The following is a 21,970-nucleotide window of genomic DNA, read 5'->3' as shown; positions in this document are numbered from 1 at the left end:
GAAGGTAAGAACTGGCTGTTGCCTAGAAGCTCACACAGCCAAGTAAGGTCAAGTTTTGATTTAAGAGATGAAGAGAATGAAAGCATTATTTGGAGATTAACTACAGGCAAGACCTGTTCCAAGTTTGAGAACCAATTTGCAAATGGCTGTTCCTCATTGCTACACAATCTTTCCATTACTCTGTCAAAGGCAATCTTCATATTGGTCTGCATTTGTTGTTTTGTTGTTTGTTTGTTTGTTCCTGGGGAAAAATATAAAAGTCAACTTAATTATACCATGAATAATTCATCTTTCTCAAAGGAAAAAGGATGCCAAATAGATACTTCTAACTTACCTCTCCGATTAACAGGATCCTTAGCTACATATGCAACATAGTCAGCTGTATCCTGTCAAAAAATTTAAATATCTATAGTGAATGCAAAAAATCTTTGCACTGATCATAGCAAAATACTACAGTCCAGAGTGTGCCTATTCCTGTGGAGATAGCCACAAATTACATGTTTTGCTCTACAGTTGTATACTACTTAAACCCTATTAAAATAGTTATGAGTTTTGGTACTACTCCCACCACTCTGCCTCCTTCAGAGTGTGATCTATTCCAGAAGAAATTAAAAATCTCTTCCAAGGCTTCTGAAAATCAATTAAACAATTTCAGTAGGATTTGAATCAGGCCTCATTTAGAATGGAGTAGAATTACAAGTCCTTATCTTCAAACTCTCCAGAGACTGTGGTTCAGAACATGAATAATCAACTGGTTCAATGACAGAAAGAGTTGGAGGAACAGTCCTGTTCTCCAGCAATACTGAGTAATGGTGTTTATTCATGCGTGACACACAGGTGTGCTTACTTTACTGACTACAATGCCATACTGCCTGGAAGTGCTCAGCCACTGCTTTGGCTGTAACAAGCAGCATCTCAGGAGGATCTCCCTCAGCACATGGGTGCTCCTAGTCATCCCTGTTGCCAGGGATGGATCCACACCAGGTGGATTCTCTGTCAAGAGCAGGCTGATATAATCTTTGAGAATTTTTTACGTGCTCTTCTGCCACTCTCATGCTTCAGTACACAAGCAGCACAGACTTCTGTCGTTGTACAGATGAAATTGAAAGGTTGGTACTTCTGGGAAATGTGAGGCCTGCTGGCACATCTGGAAAATGCTATATATTCTTGATATAATGGTTAGTCAGGTATAGGTAAACCTGAGGTATATATAGGATACACTATGGCTGGCTGCATAATCTACCCAAATGTACTTTTCAGGTGACTGATTTAAGAATCATGTTGAGATCTAATGTAATAACAAACATCAATCTTCAGTTAAAAGATAGACTTCTTTAGTTTAGCCTTCTCTAGGGCAAGCACACACAACCACCACTCACCCAAAACAAACCACTGTGCTCTATATATGCTAAATGTGCTTCTTAAGGGGAGGGCAAAGGAAATGATGAAGCACATTCATAGTTCTGGTGACAGATGTGTAGCCATATCACTTAATGCACTATTGGAAGGCACTCACACACAGCAGTAATGAGGCTGGTCTGTAAAAATACCAGATCAGGGAAGAACAGCCCTAGTATTTTGTCCAGTAGTTTCCTAAGCACCCAATGACATAGAGTCTGGGCAATGACTTGAGTGGAAGTAATGATGCATATCAAGAAGTAAGTGGGTGAGAAAAGTAGCTATGTCTACAGTAGCAAACAAATCAGAGCCAAGGCAAAGGCCTGAGAGTCATCCCACAGATGTCCATATTGTTTAATATTGCTAGTCTCCCTTGCCTGGCTGAGCTCGGTCCCCACGCCATGACCTGGAACTCCCTGAGGGACCAGAGCACACTGGGCATCAATCCCAAAAGACCACTGGGAGGGAAAAGAACGAAAGTGTGGATGCAAATTGCACTTCACTGTTTACTTTTCGGGCCATAAAACAGGTCACAGATAATTTTATTCACTAGTACAGACATATCTAATGGACACATTTGTGCCTGAGTAAATCATAGATCTATCTCACAGCTAGCATGGGTGTGAGAGACTGGAACCACCTACTTTTTATTTCAACTAAAAATCTCAGATTCAAGGTGACTATGACAAATAATTAATTACCTAAGGTCTTTCACACTGGCTAAATTAAAGGACTCCCACAAAAAGGCTATACAGGGCTAGGCTGATGTAGGAAAGTGGTCCCTGATATTTAAAGACTGAAGATAAGTATGAATGAGCTAAAATTTTCACATCAAAGAAATTGCATTGAAGCGTTAAAATCTGGAGGCGTTTGAAAATTTGAAACTGAAAAATGACTGCCTTCAGGGACCTGTGAGAGACCTGCCTTATTAGACCTTAGGAGATCTGCCTCTCTGAAATTTCAGCAGTCATCTTCAAAATAGGTATCTTGTCTAGCAGACTGGAAACAGCCACCTGGAATTACTATGAATGAAAATTGTTTAGTGTCTCATGAGGGGCTGAAGAGAGCTAAAGCAGTCTTGGAAGTGGACTAAAAATTATTCTAAAGTGGTGTGTAAAAGGATTTGGTGGAAAAGGTTTTAAGCTGTCATGTACTGACACTGCCAGAAACATTCTAATTCACTGCAAAGGGAATATTACAAAAATATATATGGTACTTAAGGTGTTCTCCAAGACTGTGGAACACCTCTCTAGTTGATATACTTTTAATGATGAAGGTAATTAATACTAAGGGAGTGGGAAAGAAGATGCTAAGCTAATTGCTGGAGTGTTGCAGACATCCAAAGCAGAATAGTGGATGGGGTGAAAAGTAGGGGCAGTAATGTCATGCTTCTAAGTAAACCAAACTTAAAAATTCAAAAAAAGGGAAGTATTTCCTGAAGAAACATGGACACAGATCTTGGTTCCTACTTCAGCAAGGCCCTTCTCCATCCATTTTAAATCTCATCTGATGAGATGAGTTTATGAGCTGGAGCCCAATTGCTTTCAAGGTATACTGTGTGCTGGTGGCAGTCCTCCACCAAGTGGAAATCATTAGGGACTGATGAAAGTTATGTCTGGGTGATCCTCAGATGGGTTAATCAAGCTGTGGCTTAAGTCACACCCTTGCATCTTGTCTTATTCCATGTGTGTGCAGGACAAAGTAACCACTTGCTTTATGACTAAGCTTTTGATTTAAAGTTGTGCCAGGTACCAGCCCACTGAGACAAGCCTGTGTAGAGCATCACTAGATACTCATAACTACCCTCTGCACTCCCAGAATGAGATCACAGTTAAGTGGTCTTATTTGGAATACAACTTTACAATTTCACTGCCTCTTGTAGGCTCCCTTACACCATGCAATTTTACTTCTCTGGTAGCTCACTGACTCAGTAGCATGATTTTTGTCCCTATAACACTTGGAAGAGCTCGATTACTCCATATCCAATCTCTACTGCTGCTCCTCTCCTCTTTCCTGGTAAATCACTCTATCAGTGGGCAGTGTGCAATGGTGTTTCCAGGACTTAGCATTTGGGATAGCAGACGGGGAGCAAAGAATCTTCTGATGGAGTCAGGAAACTGTGCTAATTACTCCTCTGCCCACTTCAGGTATTGTTCATTTACAGCATCTGCTGCAATCTGTTGTATTTCAAAGCCGCTGTTGATCAATGTTTAGTTTCCCAAACTATTATGATCTGGTGTCCTTTTTCCTTCTGGAACTGAGCTGAGCTCAGCAGAGCTATACCTTTAGTAAATGACTGATAAATTATAAATAATCATATGATGGAGGAAAAGGCAGACACATTCAATGACTCTAAGTTTAAAAGCTTTGCACACCTCTTACCTTAGAGGTTTGAAGGTCCCTGTTTTATAATTCTCTCATTGCTTCCTAGGTGACAAATATTTTTTAAACACGTTTAATATGCCTTTGGATGGACTGCTTATAAAAACAGGGAAAAACTGCAACAAGTAGGAGTCTACCCTTTCATCTAAAAGAACCAAATGTGTAGGTATATCTGAAAGCTTTGCATAACAAGAAAGAAAGATCTGAGCTTTTCCTGAAAGCCTGTCTTCAAGCTGCATGATTGCAACAAATAGAACTGAAGGCAGTGTTTAACACAGTCTTCTCAATGTGCACTTAAAGATTAGAAGAAAAAAAAAATTCATACATCAGTATAAATATAACTGCAACCTAGTATATTACTGTAAAAATACAAAATAAAAAAACATTTAGGACAAAAATTAAAAAATGCTACCCATATGACTATACTACCTTACTCTGAAAAACAGAGCGCTGCTCATCAGTTATCATATGAATGTTCACAGCCCTTTGATACCTTTTGTTTCAGTCATTCAAAGAGAATAATTTATGACTGCTTGTCACTTGTTTCCCTCAAAAAGAGTTTGATGGCAACAATCAAGAAGAATTTATGAAACAAGAAATAGGAGCTATTGTGGTTAAATTTTTCTTTCAGTAGGCTATGCAATAAATTTTGTCACTCAGTCCTCCAAAAGCAATGCGGAAAAAGCTTTAAAAGAATGCTTACCTGATCCCCTCCAGATGCAAAGGAAATTGATTGCATATGGTGATTTGCTATGATCTGTACGGATCAGAAAGGGTAAGTATGAGTCACTAGGTTTTCTTACAGTTTATCCTTTTGATTTCTTTTTGGTTTATATAGGTGTGAAAATCCAAAACCAAAAAGTTACCTCTGCATTTCATTTACAAGGAGTGCAAAGAGTAATATGATAATAAAAACAAACTTATGGATGAATGTATCTATTCTGGTGTTTTTTAAAATGTAGTAGGCCATGGCAAAACACCAATAAACCACATAGATCTGTCATACAGTAGCTCTGGAGAATCTTTAGTCTGCTAAACCTCACTGTCTTTATTACAGATAGTGATGAATGGAGAAAAAGAGTCCTATTAAAATACATTTCTGCTGATGCCATTCTGGTGAAATCAATTAAATAATGTCAAACTGCAAACCAGCTAAGGATCCTGACATTGCTTCCAACATCTACTGTGTCATTTTCTGTTTCACCAACACCTAGATGTTTGCAATATGCAAACAAAACTTTGAATCTTGCTGCGACATAGCATTGTGGACAAAACATCAGGCATGCTCCAGGGTATTTGAAATTATATTTACTTGTGTACAATTTGAACTAATATCATATTTCTCTGGGAAGAAACAAATTCTCAGGAGTGTCTAACACAAGAAGAAGAGCTTTGCTCCACTGCTGTGTTCTGTGATTTAACTTAAGAAATCTTTTAACAAAGAAATCATGCAACAACCAGGGGGAAAAAAGGTAATTTGAAAGACAATTTCCCTTGCTCATTTGAGTCACAGAAACCATGCCAAGGAATTTGTCTTGCATTGGGCAGGCCCTTATTTAGTACCTCAGGGCATGTGATAATAGTGATTTGGACCTCAATTGCTCACTTTGGATAGCATACCACATAGTTTAAAAACTGGTTTTGGAAAACATGAGGCTAAAAATATATTCTCCAGGCTGTTTTCCCCATCCTGTATCTTAAAGCCCTGAACTAGCAACTATCTTCCTTGGAAAGAAAAAAAGACTGACATGAATTTCTCTGGGTCTTGCTGCCTTACTAAGTCAGAGTTGACAGCTATCTGTAGTGCTTCTTTCATATAAAAAGTACTTAATTCTCAATGCTTGTCCCACAGCAGCCTCTGAAGATGTGGTTAATTTTGAAGTGTCCAATGATGAACCATTGTTCACCATTGTGAGGACTTCCTTCTCTTTTTCCCATCAAGAAATGATCCTAACAATAGAGATTAGTTAGTGAAGATTAGTTCCACATTTAATATTTCCCTATCTTGAATTGGGCAAACCATCCAGTCTCTTAGGTCATCATCATAAAAACCAAAATATGTTTCATATCACTTCAAAATTTATTTCAAGAAAACTGAAAAGTGCTTGAAACCATCAGCTCATGTCAAATGCTTTAAAAAAAAAATAATAAAAAAAAATCCACAGCTAAACAATTTTGTTTAGTTTTAGGCAAAGGTATTTCCCCACCTGCCCCCACCCCATCACCACTCCTCCACCCCACATCACCCTCCCAATACCAAAATATTGAAACAAGGCATATCAAATGACAGCATTGCTTAAAATGAAATTATTCACTCTCATTGTCATGTAATTTGAAACATTTTGATCTACCCTGATCTGCACTTTACATGAACGAGCAAACTGAAACAAAATAATCTTTCACTCATCCTGAGCTGTGGTGCAGGGATACATGCAGTTGCTTTCCTGCTATCACAAGGGCCAACAACACTGTGCTGTCTTTTCTTTCCTTTCAGTCCCTCTGGGAAAAAGAGGCTATTAGAGAAGTTCACAGCCATCTTTCTAGGGGGCCTCAAAGGGCAAAGCTGCTGGGCCATACTTACTTTCAAATCAAGCACTTGGCACAAACAAGAAACATGGGAGAACACAGCCTGACTAATCTTTGATAAACCAGGCATTTCCCAGGCCTGCAGCACTCAAACCAAGTCTATCTCAAATAGAATGATGTGGGAGAAAGATAAACAGTTTTGTCAGAGAAAAGGCAAAATATCTAGGGCAGGATTCATCCCTGGGATAAATCAGCTGAACACCATTTCCACCCTGATGTTAGTTGAAGACAAGGCAACTTTCAGGGTTTGGCTCTTTATTAGATCTAATTAAAATCAAGTTCCTATGCTTCTGACTGGGGACAACTGTCCTTATGAAAAGTATTGTTGTGTGTGTTTCATAGTAAAGCTCCAAACTAACACAACCAGCCATAACAGTGCTCCCACAGGCTCAGTGCTCACTGCATTGGATTATGTTTTCTAAATAAGGATAAGAATAAAGACAAATAAATGAAAATATAACAGTAACAGCAAGTTTTTAAACAGACAATGTATGTATTTTTTCTTATTATTTAATTCTGGGCCTCCTAGGGACAGCAGGAACTGCCTCTCTAGCTGTATCTAGGCAGAAAGTTGCATGCTTTAAGGGAGTACATCACTCGCAGCAAATATCACAGCAGTGACTACACGTCTGTCTGCTTTATGTACCTTGAGCAAGGTATTTTCTCATCTTATACATTGTTCCCAATCCACTGCAGTGATTTCCTAAGTCTTTCTGTTCCTTCAGCAGAAGAAAGAAGAAATGGACTGCTGGAAAAAGGCCGCCTTGTCTTTGTAACAAACTGGCATATCCCTGTACTGCAAAATCCTGAGGCTCTATTTTAGCAGTGCCTCAGGAATAGATTTCCCTTAAAAGCTCTAAGGAACAACGGTAACAAAACTGGGGATGCCCATTTAGTCCTTTAGTCACTTACTCCAAATACATTGGTTTTAACACTCTGAAAGTTTGTGATCGTACCAAAAAATGCCATGTCAGGTTTTTAAAACCAAAACCAAGATAACTGAAACATGGCAATAAGAAAATAATTAATCAAAGCTCTGTTGAATACTGGAGCAAACTATGTTTCTCAGCCTACTTTATATCATGTTTTCATTCATTTTATAGGCATTATTGCAGAATAATTTTGAGCAACTGAGTATATTGGCAGACAGCAAATAACTGTGCAGTAGGCTGTTAATTTAAAGCCTCCCAAATTAATATGGCAGTTACACTTACCTGTTTTGTATCAGGAGTCATTAGGTTTAAGCTGGTGGTGGAGATATTCAGCATTATGCTCATTCCTGCAAACTGAAGATTGCTCTTTCCCAAGATGCTAGAAAGAACTTTGCTTGGTGGCTGTGAGAAGTGGGAAAAAAAGACATTTTTCTTCTCTGTTTATTTGGGATGAGCTTTGTTATGTGTGGAGCTAGCTATAATCTTAAAGGTTTCTAAAAAGTTGCTGATTTTTCAAAAATAAAAAAATTGCAACAGGTGTTCTCCTCTGGAGACAGTTTCCCATTTATATGACTAGAACTACTACTACTACTAGCTAGGAAAGTTTTGTCCCTAGCAGGATGGACACACTTGCACTTCTTTACTCCTTGAAGCTTACATAAATATTCAGTTTCAGCTTCCTTTTGTTCTGTTCAAGCTATTAAAAATATGCTATCTACATATTGCTGATATGTAACATTTGTGCTTCACTATTTTAACTTTGTCATTTTACAGACCTAGAACTTCATTAACTTTTGTTTAAAATAAGGTTTTTTAAATATTCTTGTTTCTCTTCTTTCCTTACACCTTCATATTTTACACCTAATGTCTAAGGAGCACCTGCCCACAGTGTGGGTAAGGAGTGAAAACTTGGCCTCAAGAAGTACATGCCATCTTAACCAAATTCAGAAGCCACTACCTGCATAAACATAATGAAAGTGCAGACTGACAGAAGATATCTGTCTTTAACATATGTCTGAAATTCTGTTACTGGAAAAATTTTCATCTTAGCAAGTAAACTTACTTTAAAACACTATTTCTTGTCAATAAACAATAAGCAACATTGCATCTAAAACCAGTAATACAGCAAGGTGTCTCATTCCAATGATAATTTGCATCATTTTTCTTTCCCAAGAAAAAAGTGTTTTCCTCTTTAAGGTTTGAAAACAAAAGCAAGAGAACATAGAAATGGCAATGAGATAAATTTGGCAGTGGGGGCAGAGAATCCACTACCTTAATGCCTGAGATTATTTCATATTTCACTGTGACATATGTTGTCACATATGCCTTATTGTAACAGGGGAAGATTCTCCATTGTAAACTAGTGGCATTTCATCCTATCCCTTTCTGCTGGGGTTCTACCTAGACAGTGGAACAGCTGGGGAAGCAGGCAGACTTTTTCCTTCACCTGCCCATTCTTCTGCAGTCAACAACATACACAAGGATTACAATTAACTGCTTTCTATACTCTTTACCTTACAGTTAGCATTCAATCCCAGCTTTGCTAGCAGGCCCCTGAAAGAGCAGGCAGTGCAAGACTGCTGACAGCTGTCAGTGCAGGAGCTCAGCTGAGGCTTCCTCCACTCCTTTCCTGCAGATCCTAACTCCTACTACACAAATAAGAATAAGCACAGTAATAACCATGTCAGGCCAACACCCACGGGACCTGCCACCAGTCCTGACCACCAAGCATTGGCCACAGGTGTTTATGGAAAGAGCATAGGACACAAGGCATCATCAGCTGGTATGTTCTCACAATTCCCCCAAACCAATGACTTCCAGACTCACTAACTGTCACCAGTAGAGTTATGCTCCAAGAACAGATCTAATAACTTTCAAAATTATGTATATGTTTGGCGTCTGCAATAGCTTCCAGCACCTATTTCCACAATTTACTCCTGCATTTTATGAAAAGGCATCCCTTTTGGATTGTTTTAAGCCTTTCACCTGCAATCTACAAGAGAAAGACAAGAAAAAGGAGGGGATTTCTACAGTAGGAACACAAAGGCAAGGCACAGCCTTTTCACTGGATGTAGTCATACTTCAAGATACCTATAAAAGAAAATCCTGACAAAAAGGGTGAAAGGGAACCTGAGGTGGGTGAAAACAGCCAATACTTTAAATTATTAACTATATGCAAAGCTGCTTTAAAGTCATCTACCTGCTGCACCTGGTCTCCCCTGTGTCGAACTAAGCAAATACAGTCACCTGCACTACAAGAAAAGAAAAATACCTTTCGTTTCTTGAAGGCTCCTTTGGCACCAGGCACAGCTTCACAAACACGACTGATTGCTTCCCTAAAGAGACAGAAAAAAGCTTTACAGCAAATCAACGTGTAGGTTTCTTCATGATATTTGAAATGCACTGGTAGAAAGCAGCGTCAGACTGTAATTCTGTTCCCAAGTGAGGATAGTTAGCAGGTCAGTTAGGTCTCTTCACAATGCTGAAACAGGTGTCATTTAAATTTAGATTATTTCGGTGTGAAGCAGAAGAGAGTACATAGTCAGCCTTAGTGTAAGGAAGGGTACCTTGAGTACTACAAAGGATAAAAATACTTTCTCACACTATTAAAAACACCTTTTCTCACCATAGATTAGAATATTAGTATTAATACCTTCTTTCAAGTGTCATTTTTGTACTTTATAAAGCCATGAAGAATCTGATTATATGTCTTTAATCAGTATTTCTTTGCACCTTCTCTTTCAAACCTTTCTTGTAATGTAGGGGGTAGTAAATATCATTTTTCTTACTGCCTTATTAGGCACTTTTCCCATCAGAATAAAATCACCTGGCTTTAGATAATATCAGAACCCTAAAATATTCCTGGTAATATGCGTGTTGTATACAATGTACAATGTACAAATTTAAATTTATATTTGTTCAATGCATTCTGAATAATTTATTTGTGGCCTTGTTTTTATTTTGCAAACAAAATAGTGCCATTAACATTTTTATTCAGTTTTCTGATTATCTTTGTTCTTCCCATTGCACTCAGATTGAATGAAAGAAATGCATGTTGAAAACTAATTTGATTAGCACTATCTCATAGGACAGTAACTGTAAAGTACAAAAACTCTTGAAATCATACTGCTATACACAAATCTTTTAGATTCTTTTGGTATTTAACAACTTACCATCTGGACAGTAAATCTTTTCTGTATTTAGAATTTTCTTTTTTTCCAGCACAGACCTTCCTGTGAAAATTAGCTAAAAAGCTGCAATAGACCTGTCCTGTTGATACTGTAAGACAGAGCAGTAGCACAGGGACAAAAAAAATGTGACCTCAAACCTTGTTTAAGTGTTTTAAATATGTATTGAGACTAACAGTACATTATATTTATACCTAAACCATACAAATAACATGTATTTTATTAAAACCAAAAACAAACAAACAAACAATACAACACCAAACCTGAATTGGAGACAATTAACTTCAAGAACAGTCAAAATAACCAAAACCTTGATACATTACCTGAATAAAAACATAAATTATTTCAGTTTTAAGGCATGTGCAGGATGATATTTCAACTACACATTTGGTGAATGCAGAGGATCAACAAGTGAATCCCTACAGAAATGTCATACATGTATCAGCATGAAACATACAATGGCTCAGCAAATGTCACAGATTTATCTGTTTTCAGTACGTAATTGCTATATAGCTATGCCTCAGGTGCTTTCACCTAGGGCACAATCCAAGTTTGAATCATGTCAAAGAACGGTATGAATTTTAGATTTGTTGGGGGTAGGTGGATCATGGTGGAATCAGCCTTGCAGCCAGTTAAAGTCCAATCATTCTGAAGAGGCATGAGATTCATAACAAGAGAGAGTAAAATAAGCTTTCAGGCACACAATCCTTTCTTCAGGTCTTGAGGATTCCACAGCTTGTCTTTGTTTTTTCCCCAGCTACATCTGCCCATGTAATGAAATAACCTCCCATTACAAACAATGCCCTCAGATAATCACAGCTACAACAGCATCCATTTCACAGTTCAGTGCTTGTATTTAGTTCCCACATTTACCACAATCCTTCTTTGACTCCAAACAAGTGTTCCAGTTAACGTAGCTACTAACCTTTCTTACACAGCAAGTAAAAATCTACTGGTTAAAAAAAGCAGCCCTGGTGCATCTAAGAAATACAGCAAAGCAAGCATCACACATTTTGATCATGATGATACTGAAAGATGGGTTAAAACTGAAAACGTAATCAGGGTAAAGAAATATTCTTCTTCTCCACCAGAAATGCATTTCTCTGACTCAGGAAAAGCAAACAGGCATTGTTATACAGAGCCACAGCCTCAGGCTTGCTACTGAGCTAAAACTTGTGGTTTCTCTTATCTTTACTTCACTGAACCAAATCCCTTAGAGGCGATAGGGTGGGTAGTCCAGACCTGTGGCAGTTGCCAGCCCACAGCTTTCTTTCAGACCCTTTTTCTTGCTTCATCAGGTGTGTCTGAAGTTTCTAGACATTTTGGCTGCAAACTGCTGACACAAAGACATTATCTGCACTTCATCTTCTTTGCCTTCTCCAGTGATTTGATTAACACATCAAGATTCTTCATAAGATTTGCCTCTCAAAAAAGGATTTGCATTTCAGAGATAGAAACTGTGCTTGAGGGCTAAATTCACCTGTAACATCCTTTGTTTTCTTATTTGCCCATCTCATCTCTTTCTAGCAGCAGCATGGACAGGGAATTTTGAGGCCACCTCATCTGACAAAAAACATTCACAAGCTTGTTATTTTTCTGGTGCAAGGCTGGGATTTGTAGTGGTTTTGCTACTACCTCTTCTGCCTGCCAGCTCGTGATAATCAGACATAAAGCATGTTGATCAAAACTGCCATTTGAGTGCAGAAGAGGAAATGCACCACCTGAAAAGGCTTAAGCTGAGGGGCTGGGTGTTAGAAAGGCAGCCTTGGTTACTATTTGGAAAGCCCTGCATCACAAGAGCACAGAAAGTACTAAGCAGCTGAAAAGCTAGGATATATGTCCTCTCACTCAGTAACAAAGCACTGTAGATTTTCCAATTACCTGTCTCCCTTTTAGTAAAATATCTCAGTTTTAAAAAACTCAGTGTTCCCAAGGTCTGCAGGAAGACTGGCATTGGCAGGAAGGACCCAAGAAAGGTCTCATTTGGTTGATATATACATGAGATGAAGCAGGACATCTGAACTTGAATTTGACAATTCTTTTAGCATCTGCTTTTGAAATTCTATGAAAACTGAATGTACTCAAGCAACTGCAGGGTTTAAGTTAACAATGATGGTGAAAATGCTGGAAACTTCAGAAAATATATTCAGAGCAATTGTGCCTAGGCAAGGTCAGAGTAGCCTGGCAGCAACTCCTTGTGCACCTGCAACAAAAGGCACAGTGCTGCTCCCACTGGAAAGTTAAGAAGTTTTAAAGAAGCACCTGATGGAAAAAAAAGGAGCATGTCTGAGTATATGCCACTGCTCTAATATGCACTTTTTCCAGGGGCAGGTTCCTGGATCTCTCTGTTCAGAGTAATCTAGATCACTGGGGGTGGTGGTCTTTACACAGATAGCCTGATGATGTGGAAAAGACATCCTAAAGACTTCTTTCTAGCTTGCCAGGCAGCACAGGGCAGACGTGAGCTTTTTTTGCAGCAAATCAATTTTGCAAATGCCTCTGCAGCACAAACACTTGAGTCACAAAATTGCTTGTCTAAAGAAGGCAAAAGCAAAAGCTCTGGACATACCTGCATGGCTAAACAGCTGGACAGACTTTGGAAAAGTTGGATGTGACTACATGTAACTCCTTTCCAATAAGAAAGTTATTTGACACAGACACTCATTACACCTTTCTAGGCCACATGCTGTTTCATTAGCTAGGCTCAGAAAAATACCAGTGTGGAATTATCTTGATCTCTTGTAGAATTAGCTACCATGCTGTCTGCAGTAGAGACCACATGTTGCATTCTAAATCTGTCTAAGAGTTATTTTCTGCTTTGCAGATGGTCATACTTTGGAGTCATTTTCTTGGCACAAAATATGTTGTGTATTTCATACACAATTTCAGCACAAAAATGTATCCAGTGAAAAAATTACCAGTATGCACTTTCTGAGGCTGACCCATCCTGCTTTCAAGTGACTTGACATCTCTCGGAGACAGAAAAAACCCCACATTTTATATTGCCATTTTGTTCCATTAAAAAGGCTAATGCCCTGGTATTTTTCATAGCTTTAGTCATATTTTACTGTTATATAAAGTAGCTCACTCAGGAAGCTCTAATCTGTTCCCTTATGAAACACCATCACCTGAAAATACCCTCCCTTCTTGAGGTTTCAAAAATTTTTGGGGGCTGTGATGCTAGGTTTTGTTGATCTTGTTTTTAATTAATGCAATTTAATTGATTAAAAAACAGAATTCTGGTACTCATGTTTCAGATAAATGATAGGCACATACAAATTACACAGATTTCTCAACATATCTGGAAAACATATAGTCACCTCAAATATTGAGATGAGAAACTGTGGCTAGGTTTTAGTCTGAAATATTTTGTATGGCAAGACTTAAAACCTAACAATACTCTCTTGTTACTATCTTCTAGTATCCTATAGTTCCAAAGTTTATCTTTTCCACCTTCAAAGCGTAGGGCTTCACAGTTTAAATGGCAAACAGCACAAGATAGACTTTTTAAATGAAAGCATGACATATCTAGAATAATTGTATTAGAGGCTTCCAGTTATTTCTTAACAGTATTGTACTCCTGCCAATTTTAAAAATAATTTATAAATCATTACCAAATGTTGTACCAGTATTTACTAAGGAGAAATAAAGTCTATACTAAATATAAAAATAACTTACTTCTGAAAAAAAAAACCAAAACAGAGACCAAAAATATATTTTTATAAATCCATTTAATAATTGAAATATTATTTGTCCATTTGCAAAAACAAGTAAAATGAGCATGTGCTGTCTGAAGTAACACAGAGGACATTCACAAGCTCTGAAGACTTAAGCTATGTATTTCTCTTTACAGAATTTTAAATACCAACTGGCAAATTGGCCATTTCTGAAAGATGTAAGACTGGAGATGTAGCTAAGCAAAACAGAACAGAGAGTGTGAATAGAAAGTGGAGGCTGTGTGGCATAGACATGCTTACTGCCACGAATTCAGAATAGCATGCAGGGAGCACCCCTGCAGGGGAGTACCCCCAGAAAGTGACACAGAGACAAGAGATGCCATTTTTCACCCCAGCCTGACCAAAGCGAAGACTGCTGACCACAAAACGGCAAATCCTCCTTTTCTTCGCCTCAGTTCTTCATTTTATTTCTGGAAATGGAGTTTTTTCACGTGTAGAAAATCTACAAGCAGAAAATGAAAGGAAGTTTGCTGACTTCACTTTTTATTTATTGAATAAACTTTATACAGTAAAAGGGTTGGCTTTGGCAACAGTTAAACATAGAGTACCACATGCTATTAGATATGTAGTATGCAATCTATCTAGTGCTTGTTATTCTTGTGCTCCTGCATCTTCAATGTGGGACTTCCATCAGCTTGCTAACAAAATTCAATGCATTTTGCTCTTACTGCCAAATAAACTTTTTATCCATTGGTATGTTCAGTGACAGCTCTGTTCTCAGTATTTATAGATGTTCTAACTTTAAGGAATATTTGAGGCAATTTCAGTACAATCTGTACCTTCTTCTCTAACATGCAAGTAGGTTTCAGAAACTTTGTTTCATTCATCAGTTACAGAAAAGATCTTGACGACTTCTAATAAAATAGACCTGGATAATGGTCTCATTTTTAGAAATGTAGAGTGAAATTGTTTATCCAGTAACACACCTCATTTAGATGTATCTTTTCATTGTGCATGCACAAACAGTCAGATTTCTGTTTAGCAAAACTGAGGCAACTGTAACCAGTTTTTTCTTAGAGCTATAACAAATGTATGCCACCAAGTGATGTCAAAGAGGCATACATCTGCTCCTCCACTGCTGAGAACAGTCATATGTATCTGCAATTAACTATTATTTAGACATTCATAATCTTGGTCTAAAATTTGGTTTACCTTTCAAAGAGGAAACCTCTTGAATATTGGTTACAGCTTTTATGATCATAAAGTGAGGGTATATAAAATCTTGGTGTTGCATGCACACCTACAAAAGCCTTCCTTCTGCACAAACCTCCATCTGTCAAAAGCAAGGTCAATCACACCAAAAACTAAAGAAAAAATTGTTTGGAGGTTTCAATCTCTTAGGTAGCTCAATCCTTCAATGTCTGCTGTGACCTTCAGACTTTTTTCCACTCAGCCTGTTCTCTAGCAGGGACATGGAGAATGAGAAATTAGAACTGTCCTACTACTCAAACAGGACCACAGTAACCTTCAAACTGGGTCCTGTCTCAGATCATTCAGTATAGTATCTTATCTCTCAAAGCATAGCCCATAGGAGGTATTTCAAAGGAAGGCTTAGGAAGCCTTACAGAAGTAAAAGTAAAACATTCAGTCCATTGTATATTTTTCTCCAACCCCTAACTGGCTTGATTTTCAAAGCAGGACTTTGGAGATAAATACCTTTAAAAAACTGATTTTTTGTTAGAGGATTAAAGTTCTGACAGTGCTCTTTTGAATTACTCCAGAGCATGTGTGACTTTTTATAAATATATAAGCTGTATTGGCCAAAAGAACCACCTAGTGATGACGGTCTTGTGCGACTGCACACTCTTATGAAGGACATTCCGATTCCTTATGCCTTCATTTCTCTGTGTAACCGATCTGCTAGGTGATGTTAGCCAAAGAACTTTAGAGTGTCTCTGTTTCCAGTGTGTTAGGCATTTGTTAACTTTGCATTGTGATTTGCATTTAAAACATGTTAAGACCACTGTGCCTCAGTCCTTCTGCTTCTGCAGAATGACAAGGAGTCAACAGCTTTCTAAAATCCATGGTACAGCTATATCCATAACTGCTAACCTGACCATTTGGCTTTCAACTCTCCACTTTCCCCATTTCTGAGAGGCTCTTCCTATCTTACAAAAACAAGTAGAATGGGGCACCTCAATTAATTATCCCCACTCAGACTTTGCATTGCCATATATTAGTCTAATTAACCCAAATACTAGCTAACATTTTGCCCACTAATACTACAATGGAAATTTAAAGATTTCAATACTAAGCATAAAACCCCCTACTTATTCTAACCCAGTTCTGTGCTGAACTAGCAAATGTAAATTATTCTGACAGTATCAGGCACTATAGCTGTCATTGCTCCACTTAGAGGTGTATCATGTGAATTATAAGGATGTCACCATCCACTTTTGAGAATCCTGTTTCCTGTTGAACTAAGCAGTAGTCAGCACCCCATGCTTCTTAGAGCTTTGGCCCTGAAGTAACTGTGGACAGGGAAAGAGGAACCTTGTTCACACTCCTTCCTGCACACAAAGCCGTGTATCCAGACTGCAGTGAGGGTCTGGGTGTTCTGCCATCCTCTAAGCATAATCATCTAAGCATCCTCTAAACACCATCCCACTAAGCAGTGCTCCAGAGACAAGAATCCACATAGCAGAAAGGAGGGGTGAACTCACGTTCCAAACAAGAGAGAATGTTAAGGAGATTGAATACAGAATTCAATGCAGATAAAACATTACCTGTTAGCATTCAAAAATCACAGGAGAAACATACTTCCTTTTCAATGTCTTCCATCCATTTTTCATTGATGTTTGCTGACACTGAATTTCTGCAAAGAATATAGATACTGTTGAAAGAAACACTACATCAACTAAACTTCATTCATATTGTTTAGCATTGGACTCAAACCCAGCTCTAAAATCTGGATTTCCATCATCTCCCCTCCAGAAGCTTGGGATATTTGCATAAATGTATTTGGTTTTCATGATTAATAATCATGATTCTCTTTCAAATTGTTCAGCCCAACAGATCCACAGAAAGGACTGGGATCAGAGTTTGGATTTGTGTCCACTGCTGATACAAAGTATTTCTGTCCTCTAATCTACTTGCTACTAACAGAGCATGCAATGTTTTGCTTAGCACAGGGAGGTGTGACTTTCTGAGGCTGCATGCAGTAAATTGATTGCATTCAATTAAATACCAATGAACATGCAGCCCTGTAGTTCATACACTGCTGTACAACAAACAGTGCATGCAACATTAGTCTAATTCAAAACAGTGCATAGCTACACTCATGCATACAACACAGTGAAGACTCATTACACTGGAACAGATTTAGCAATAACCATACAAACACAGTATGCGGATTGTAAACACTGTGTGCTGCAAAAGTTTTTTACCTGACTTGTTTGTTTGTTTGTTTTAATAAACAGCCTGAATGCACAGAGAGCCTGGCAACACAAGCTTAAATGTGGCCCCTTTCTGTGACGATGTTGGTAGGCTTCAGATGAATTTAGGACCACTTGCCACCTGAAGTTAGCTCAGCAGTCGTGCCTGCTAGTGCTCCTGTTACTCCACTATGTTGAAAATTAAATGATTCTCTTCATCTTGCTGCCCAAGAAATTTATCTTGTCTTCACATGTATGACAAGAATTATCACTGGATAATTAATGATACAACACGTAGATTCAGCTGGCTTTTATTTATTGTTATGCATAACTGCTGATCCTTGGTTTGTGCATCCATTTATTTGCTCAATAATTCATATGACATTACATTATTTACAGAAAATAATAAATACAACTGAATAATATTACTCTAGTTCTCCTATTTCTCCTGTAGTGAAAGTATCTTCATATTTCAAATGTGTAATGATAAAGGGAAAAATCAGTTATTAATTGTACATAGCTGTTCATTTTTCCTCAAAACAGATCCAAAATTAGGACAACACCTTTTGTCACGCACCACCAAAGTTAAGATCTGATGAGGAGTATGACAAGTGACAGTGCTTGCTTACTGCTTTCACACAAAGATAAATGTATTGCTGCAAGATTTAACACGTTAATTTACAGAAAGTGAAAAAGCAAAGCAAAAACAGGTTACAGGCCAGCTACAACAGTGTTAGATGGCACAGGCAGATTTTTCACATGACTGTGACAAGGAAGGGAAGACCATTGACCACCACTTACACTGGGGCTTCAATCCAGTTCCTGAAGTTGAAAGTCACAGTTCTTTATTTGTCAGACTGGTCCATGAATACACACTCATATATATACTTTCCAAATGTATTAATTATAACAGCTGTGATTTTAAAAGCCATTCAAAATATCTGGACAACCCTTTCCCATTAACTTCTTACTTTAAATGGGTGTCCAATTTGCTAGATGATTGGAAAACGTAGCCTAACCTTAAAGTAATTTCTAAAGATTCATCCAACAATTTAAGTGGCCTTTACAAGCACCAATTTATTTAATTACATAGTTGTCTGTGACTGGGGCTAACGGTTTCTCTAAAATAATGACCAACGTTTGCAGCAGAAACAGAGACTACAGATGTCACCCGCCCATGACTGAGCCACAGAAGTTTTTTTCTTCTAGGAACTGGTCTTCATTTTAGTTTGGGGATTATTTTCCTCCTCAAAGTTAGCAGAGAGATAAAGTGACATGTGCAATAACCAGAAGACAGAAAAAAGGGGAATGTAAGATTCCTAATGGCTGGCTTCCTATATTTGATCTCTGCAACATGAAAGAAAAGCAAAGGTAAGAAAACAGGCAGGGAAAAGGATGTGATGCAGTGCTAGAAAGGAGGTAAAATGTATATGTCAAGCACAGTGCATGCTTATTAGAAAGAGATGTATCCAGATTTCCACACTTAAATCAGCAAACTTGGCTTATATAATTTTTTTTAATTGTACCTAGTAAATACTGCATAATAATGGAAGTCATTGACCCTAGACAGATTGCTTTCTTTTATGACTAGTTTTGCAAGGTCTTGGAAAAAATTATAGATTACATAGGTGTGATGCATGCAGTAGGATAAATTTCTGAAGTAATGAGTCAGAAAGTGATCAGAGCTCCCTTGACATCTGTTTCTCTACTTATGGGAAACAGCACAGAGAAGTTTACACAGCTCCATACTTTTAAGAAGAAGCTTTTACTACACCTGTGGATCTAGGTTCCTCAGCTGGAGAAGTCACAGCTAACATTAGTAGATCTACAGACTCAAGCCTCAGTCACAGTCCATCACAAGCCATCAAGGTATAAATATAGTTCTCTTACTGGAGGCTGGCTGCACAGAAATCAGCAAGGGACATACTTAAATATAAATGTATGACATAGCAGACAACTTTCTGTCTGAAATATTAGAGCATCAGCCTTATTAATTTAGTTCATATATTGAGGCCTGTGTTATATTTCTTACTGTGCATGAGCAAGTTAATTAGCAAATGTGAATTTTAATAATTCCTTAATATATTTTCTTAATAAAGAACAGGCTTGTACATGAAATGTTATATGACAAAGCATGTCATAGACTGTGTTCTGTGGCTACTTTAAGCTTAAGTCATGGCATGGGGATTTCTAGAGCCAGGTGAATTAATTAAATGCAGATTAAGACACTAAATCCTGATCCAAAAGTCACCTTAAAACTGCTACTTTCAAAAAAGCTTTAGATCAGTGGAACGATGAGTCTTCATTGTTTTATGATAAATTGAAAATTGCAAATGCAAAATAATAAGCAAAACAGGAAGACAGGGCTTCCTGCTTGAAAAAATAGCCAAGAAAGAAAATGCCCACAATGTAACTTAAAAAAAAAAAAAAAAAGTTTGTTTCACTGTAAGAGGCAAGAATAATTTTCCTATTGAAAGAACTATAGGGGAAAGATATTTTGCTTTTGCAGACCATTCTGCTTTAGATCAGTAAATATGCTTAAGTATTAACACAGAGTTGTGTCTTTAAGCTAGATAATAAGAAAAATGCAACACTATTCCAATGAAGACCTATAGTGAAAGATTAATTCAGTTCATGTTCAGATGTAGAACACAGAATGAGTAGCTATCATAACTGTTTCATAAACCAAGACCATTTACTTTCCAAGTTAAAGTAGTAAACACGAATGTGCTACCAGCATTCGAACTACAAGTCTGCTTAGACATGAAATTATTTTAAATACTACAAAAATATACACGAGTTTTAAAAAGCACAGTAGTAAAATTCTCAAATGCCTCCATAGTCTACCTTGCCTGAATGCCAGAATTCTGTCATTCACCTGTCCTTCTGCTTTTCTGCCCCTCATTAATGCAGTACTTTGACAAATTAATGACTTACAGTTTGTGAGGACTTGCAGGGTCCAGTTCAAAGCTGTTGCATTCAAGTGTAACTACAAGTCAACGCGTATGGATTTAGACTAGACATACGGAATAAACGGGTGGTGAAACACTGAAACAATTTGTCCAGAGAGAAGGTAGATGCCCTGGAATTATTCAAGGTCAGGGTGGAAGGGGCTCTGAGCAACCTGATCTATTTGAAGATGTCCCTGCTCACTGCAGGGGTGTTGGACTTCTAAAGTTCCCTTCCAACCCAGACTATTCAATGATTTTGTGATTCATACAGATGATATAATCAGCATCCAAGTCTAAAAATAAATATTTTTTATATTTTAATAAAATAAATACTTGGCTGTCTATGGTATGAAAAACAGTTTATGACAGACTATCAGCAACTGTAAGATGTTTCAATTAAGTGAAATTCAAGCACTGTATCCAGTCATACCACTTTACATGTGTTCCTTTGAAAAGGGTTAGTTCACTATTTTGGTGCCAGAATTTGAAACCATGGTCTTCAGTTGCTAGAAGACATCAGTGCTACAGTTCTGTGAAATAAATGAGCTCCACGTTTCAAATGGAAAAGCCTGCACACCACTATTTCCTATAGTTCTCAGAAACTAATCTTGTAGAAAAAAAATATCATTCATGGACACTTCCTAAGACAGTGTTATACTCAGGTACCACTGTTACAAAAGTATTATGACAAGTTTATAATAATTGTAATAAGAACCTAGTACAAGCTTAATGTTTCTTACATACATACTGGAAAAGCCAACATTTGTTTCATTTGTCTCTGGTATCATTATGGATATGTATTTTCATTTGTATCCTTTGTACAGTCAGTTTGTAATCTGATGTATTTTCATAAAAAATTACTGTAAAAACTTAGAAACATGTAGCTCCAAACCAGCTCCCTAAAGTAATTTTGACAAATGAATTGTAGATTTTAAGCATATTTTAATTCTCACTGGCTAAAATGTCATGAAATTACCACACAGAGAAGTGCCTTATTTAGATAATTAGCAAGCAAACATTTTCTAAAGCAGTTCCTGGCACATCAAAAGACTACAAATAAAATATCCTTTAAGCCCTGTTGGAGCTTCAATTATTAATAACAAGTGGGAGATTTACCTGTTAAAACAAAACTAAAAAGTGGACTTATGATCGCAAAAAATTATTTTTTATGTGTTTTGCCATCTTCTGGCCTTTCCACTTTGGGGACACAATTCAGAATTTACCTTAAAGAACATACCTGTAAAAAGTCTTACCTGGCAATCTGTGTTCTAGTATTGAAGTCCAGAGATCTCATTGAGCGTAAGACTTCTATACACCCCAAGTACTGTAAGGAAAAAGAAAGAGCTGTAAAGTGTATTACAATTATTCTTGAGTCCTGGGAGAAAATGCAGCTAACCATTAAAAAGGCATTGTACAGCTCTT

At 37.6% G+C, this 21,970-nt stretch overlaps 1 protein-coding gene across 1 annotated transcript in view; it reads right to left on the bottom strand.

The window, feature by feature from the left end:
- The window catches only part of SHC3 (SHC adaptor protein 3), a 57,570-nt gene that overhangs the window by 12,772 nt on the left and 22,828 nt on the right, over positions 1 to 21,970 (bottom strand). Inside the window, exons 4-8 of the mRNA XM_051642439.1 lie at positions 21,802 to 21,872; positions 9,571 to 9,634; positions 7,581 to 7,700; positions 4,484 to 4,537; positions 335 to 386 (exon numbers count right to left, since the gene is read on the bottom strand). Coding sequence (XP_051498399.1) covers positions 335 to 386; positions 4,484 to 4,537; positions 7,581 to 7,700; positions 9,571 to 9,634; positions 21,802 to 21,872 — 361 coding nt within the window. The remainder of the gene's footprint in view (positions 1 to 334; positions 387 to 4,483; positions 4,538 to 7,580; positions 7,701 to 9,570; positions 9,635 to 21,801; positions 21,873 to 21,970) is intronic.

This window comes from Apus apus, chromosome Z (genome assembly GCF_020740795.1).
Source record: "Apus apus isolate bApuApu2 chromosome Z, bApuApu2.pri.cur, whole genome shotgun sequence".
In the NCBI taxonomy this organism is placed as follows: Eukaryota; Metazoa; Chordata; class Aves; order Apodiformes; family Apodidae; genus Apus; species Apus apus.
Note: the sequence above shows the minus strand (reverse complement) of the source record. Positions and strands in the feature narration are given on the sequence as shown.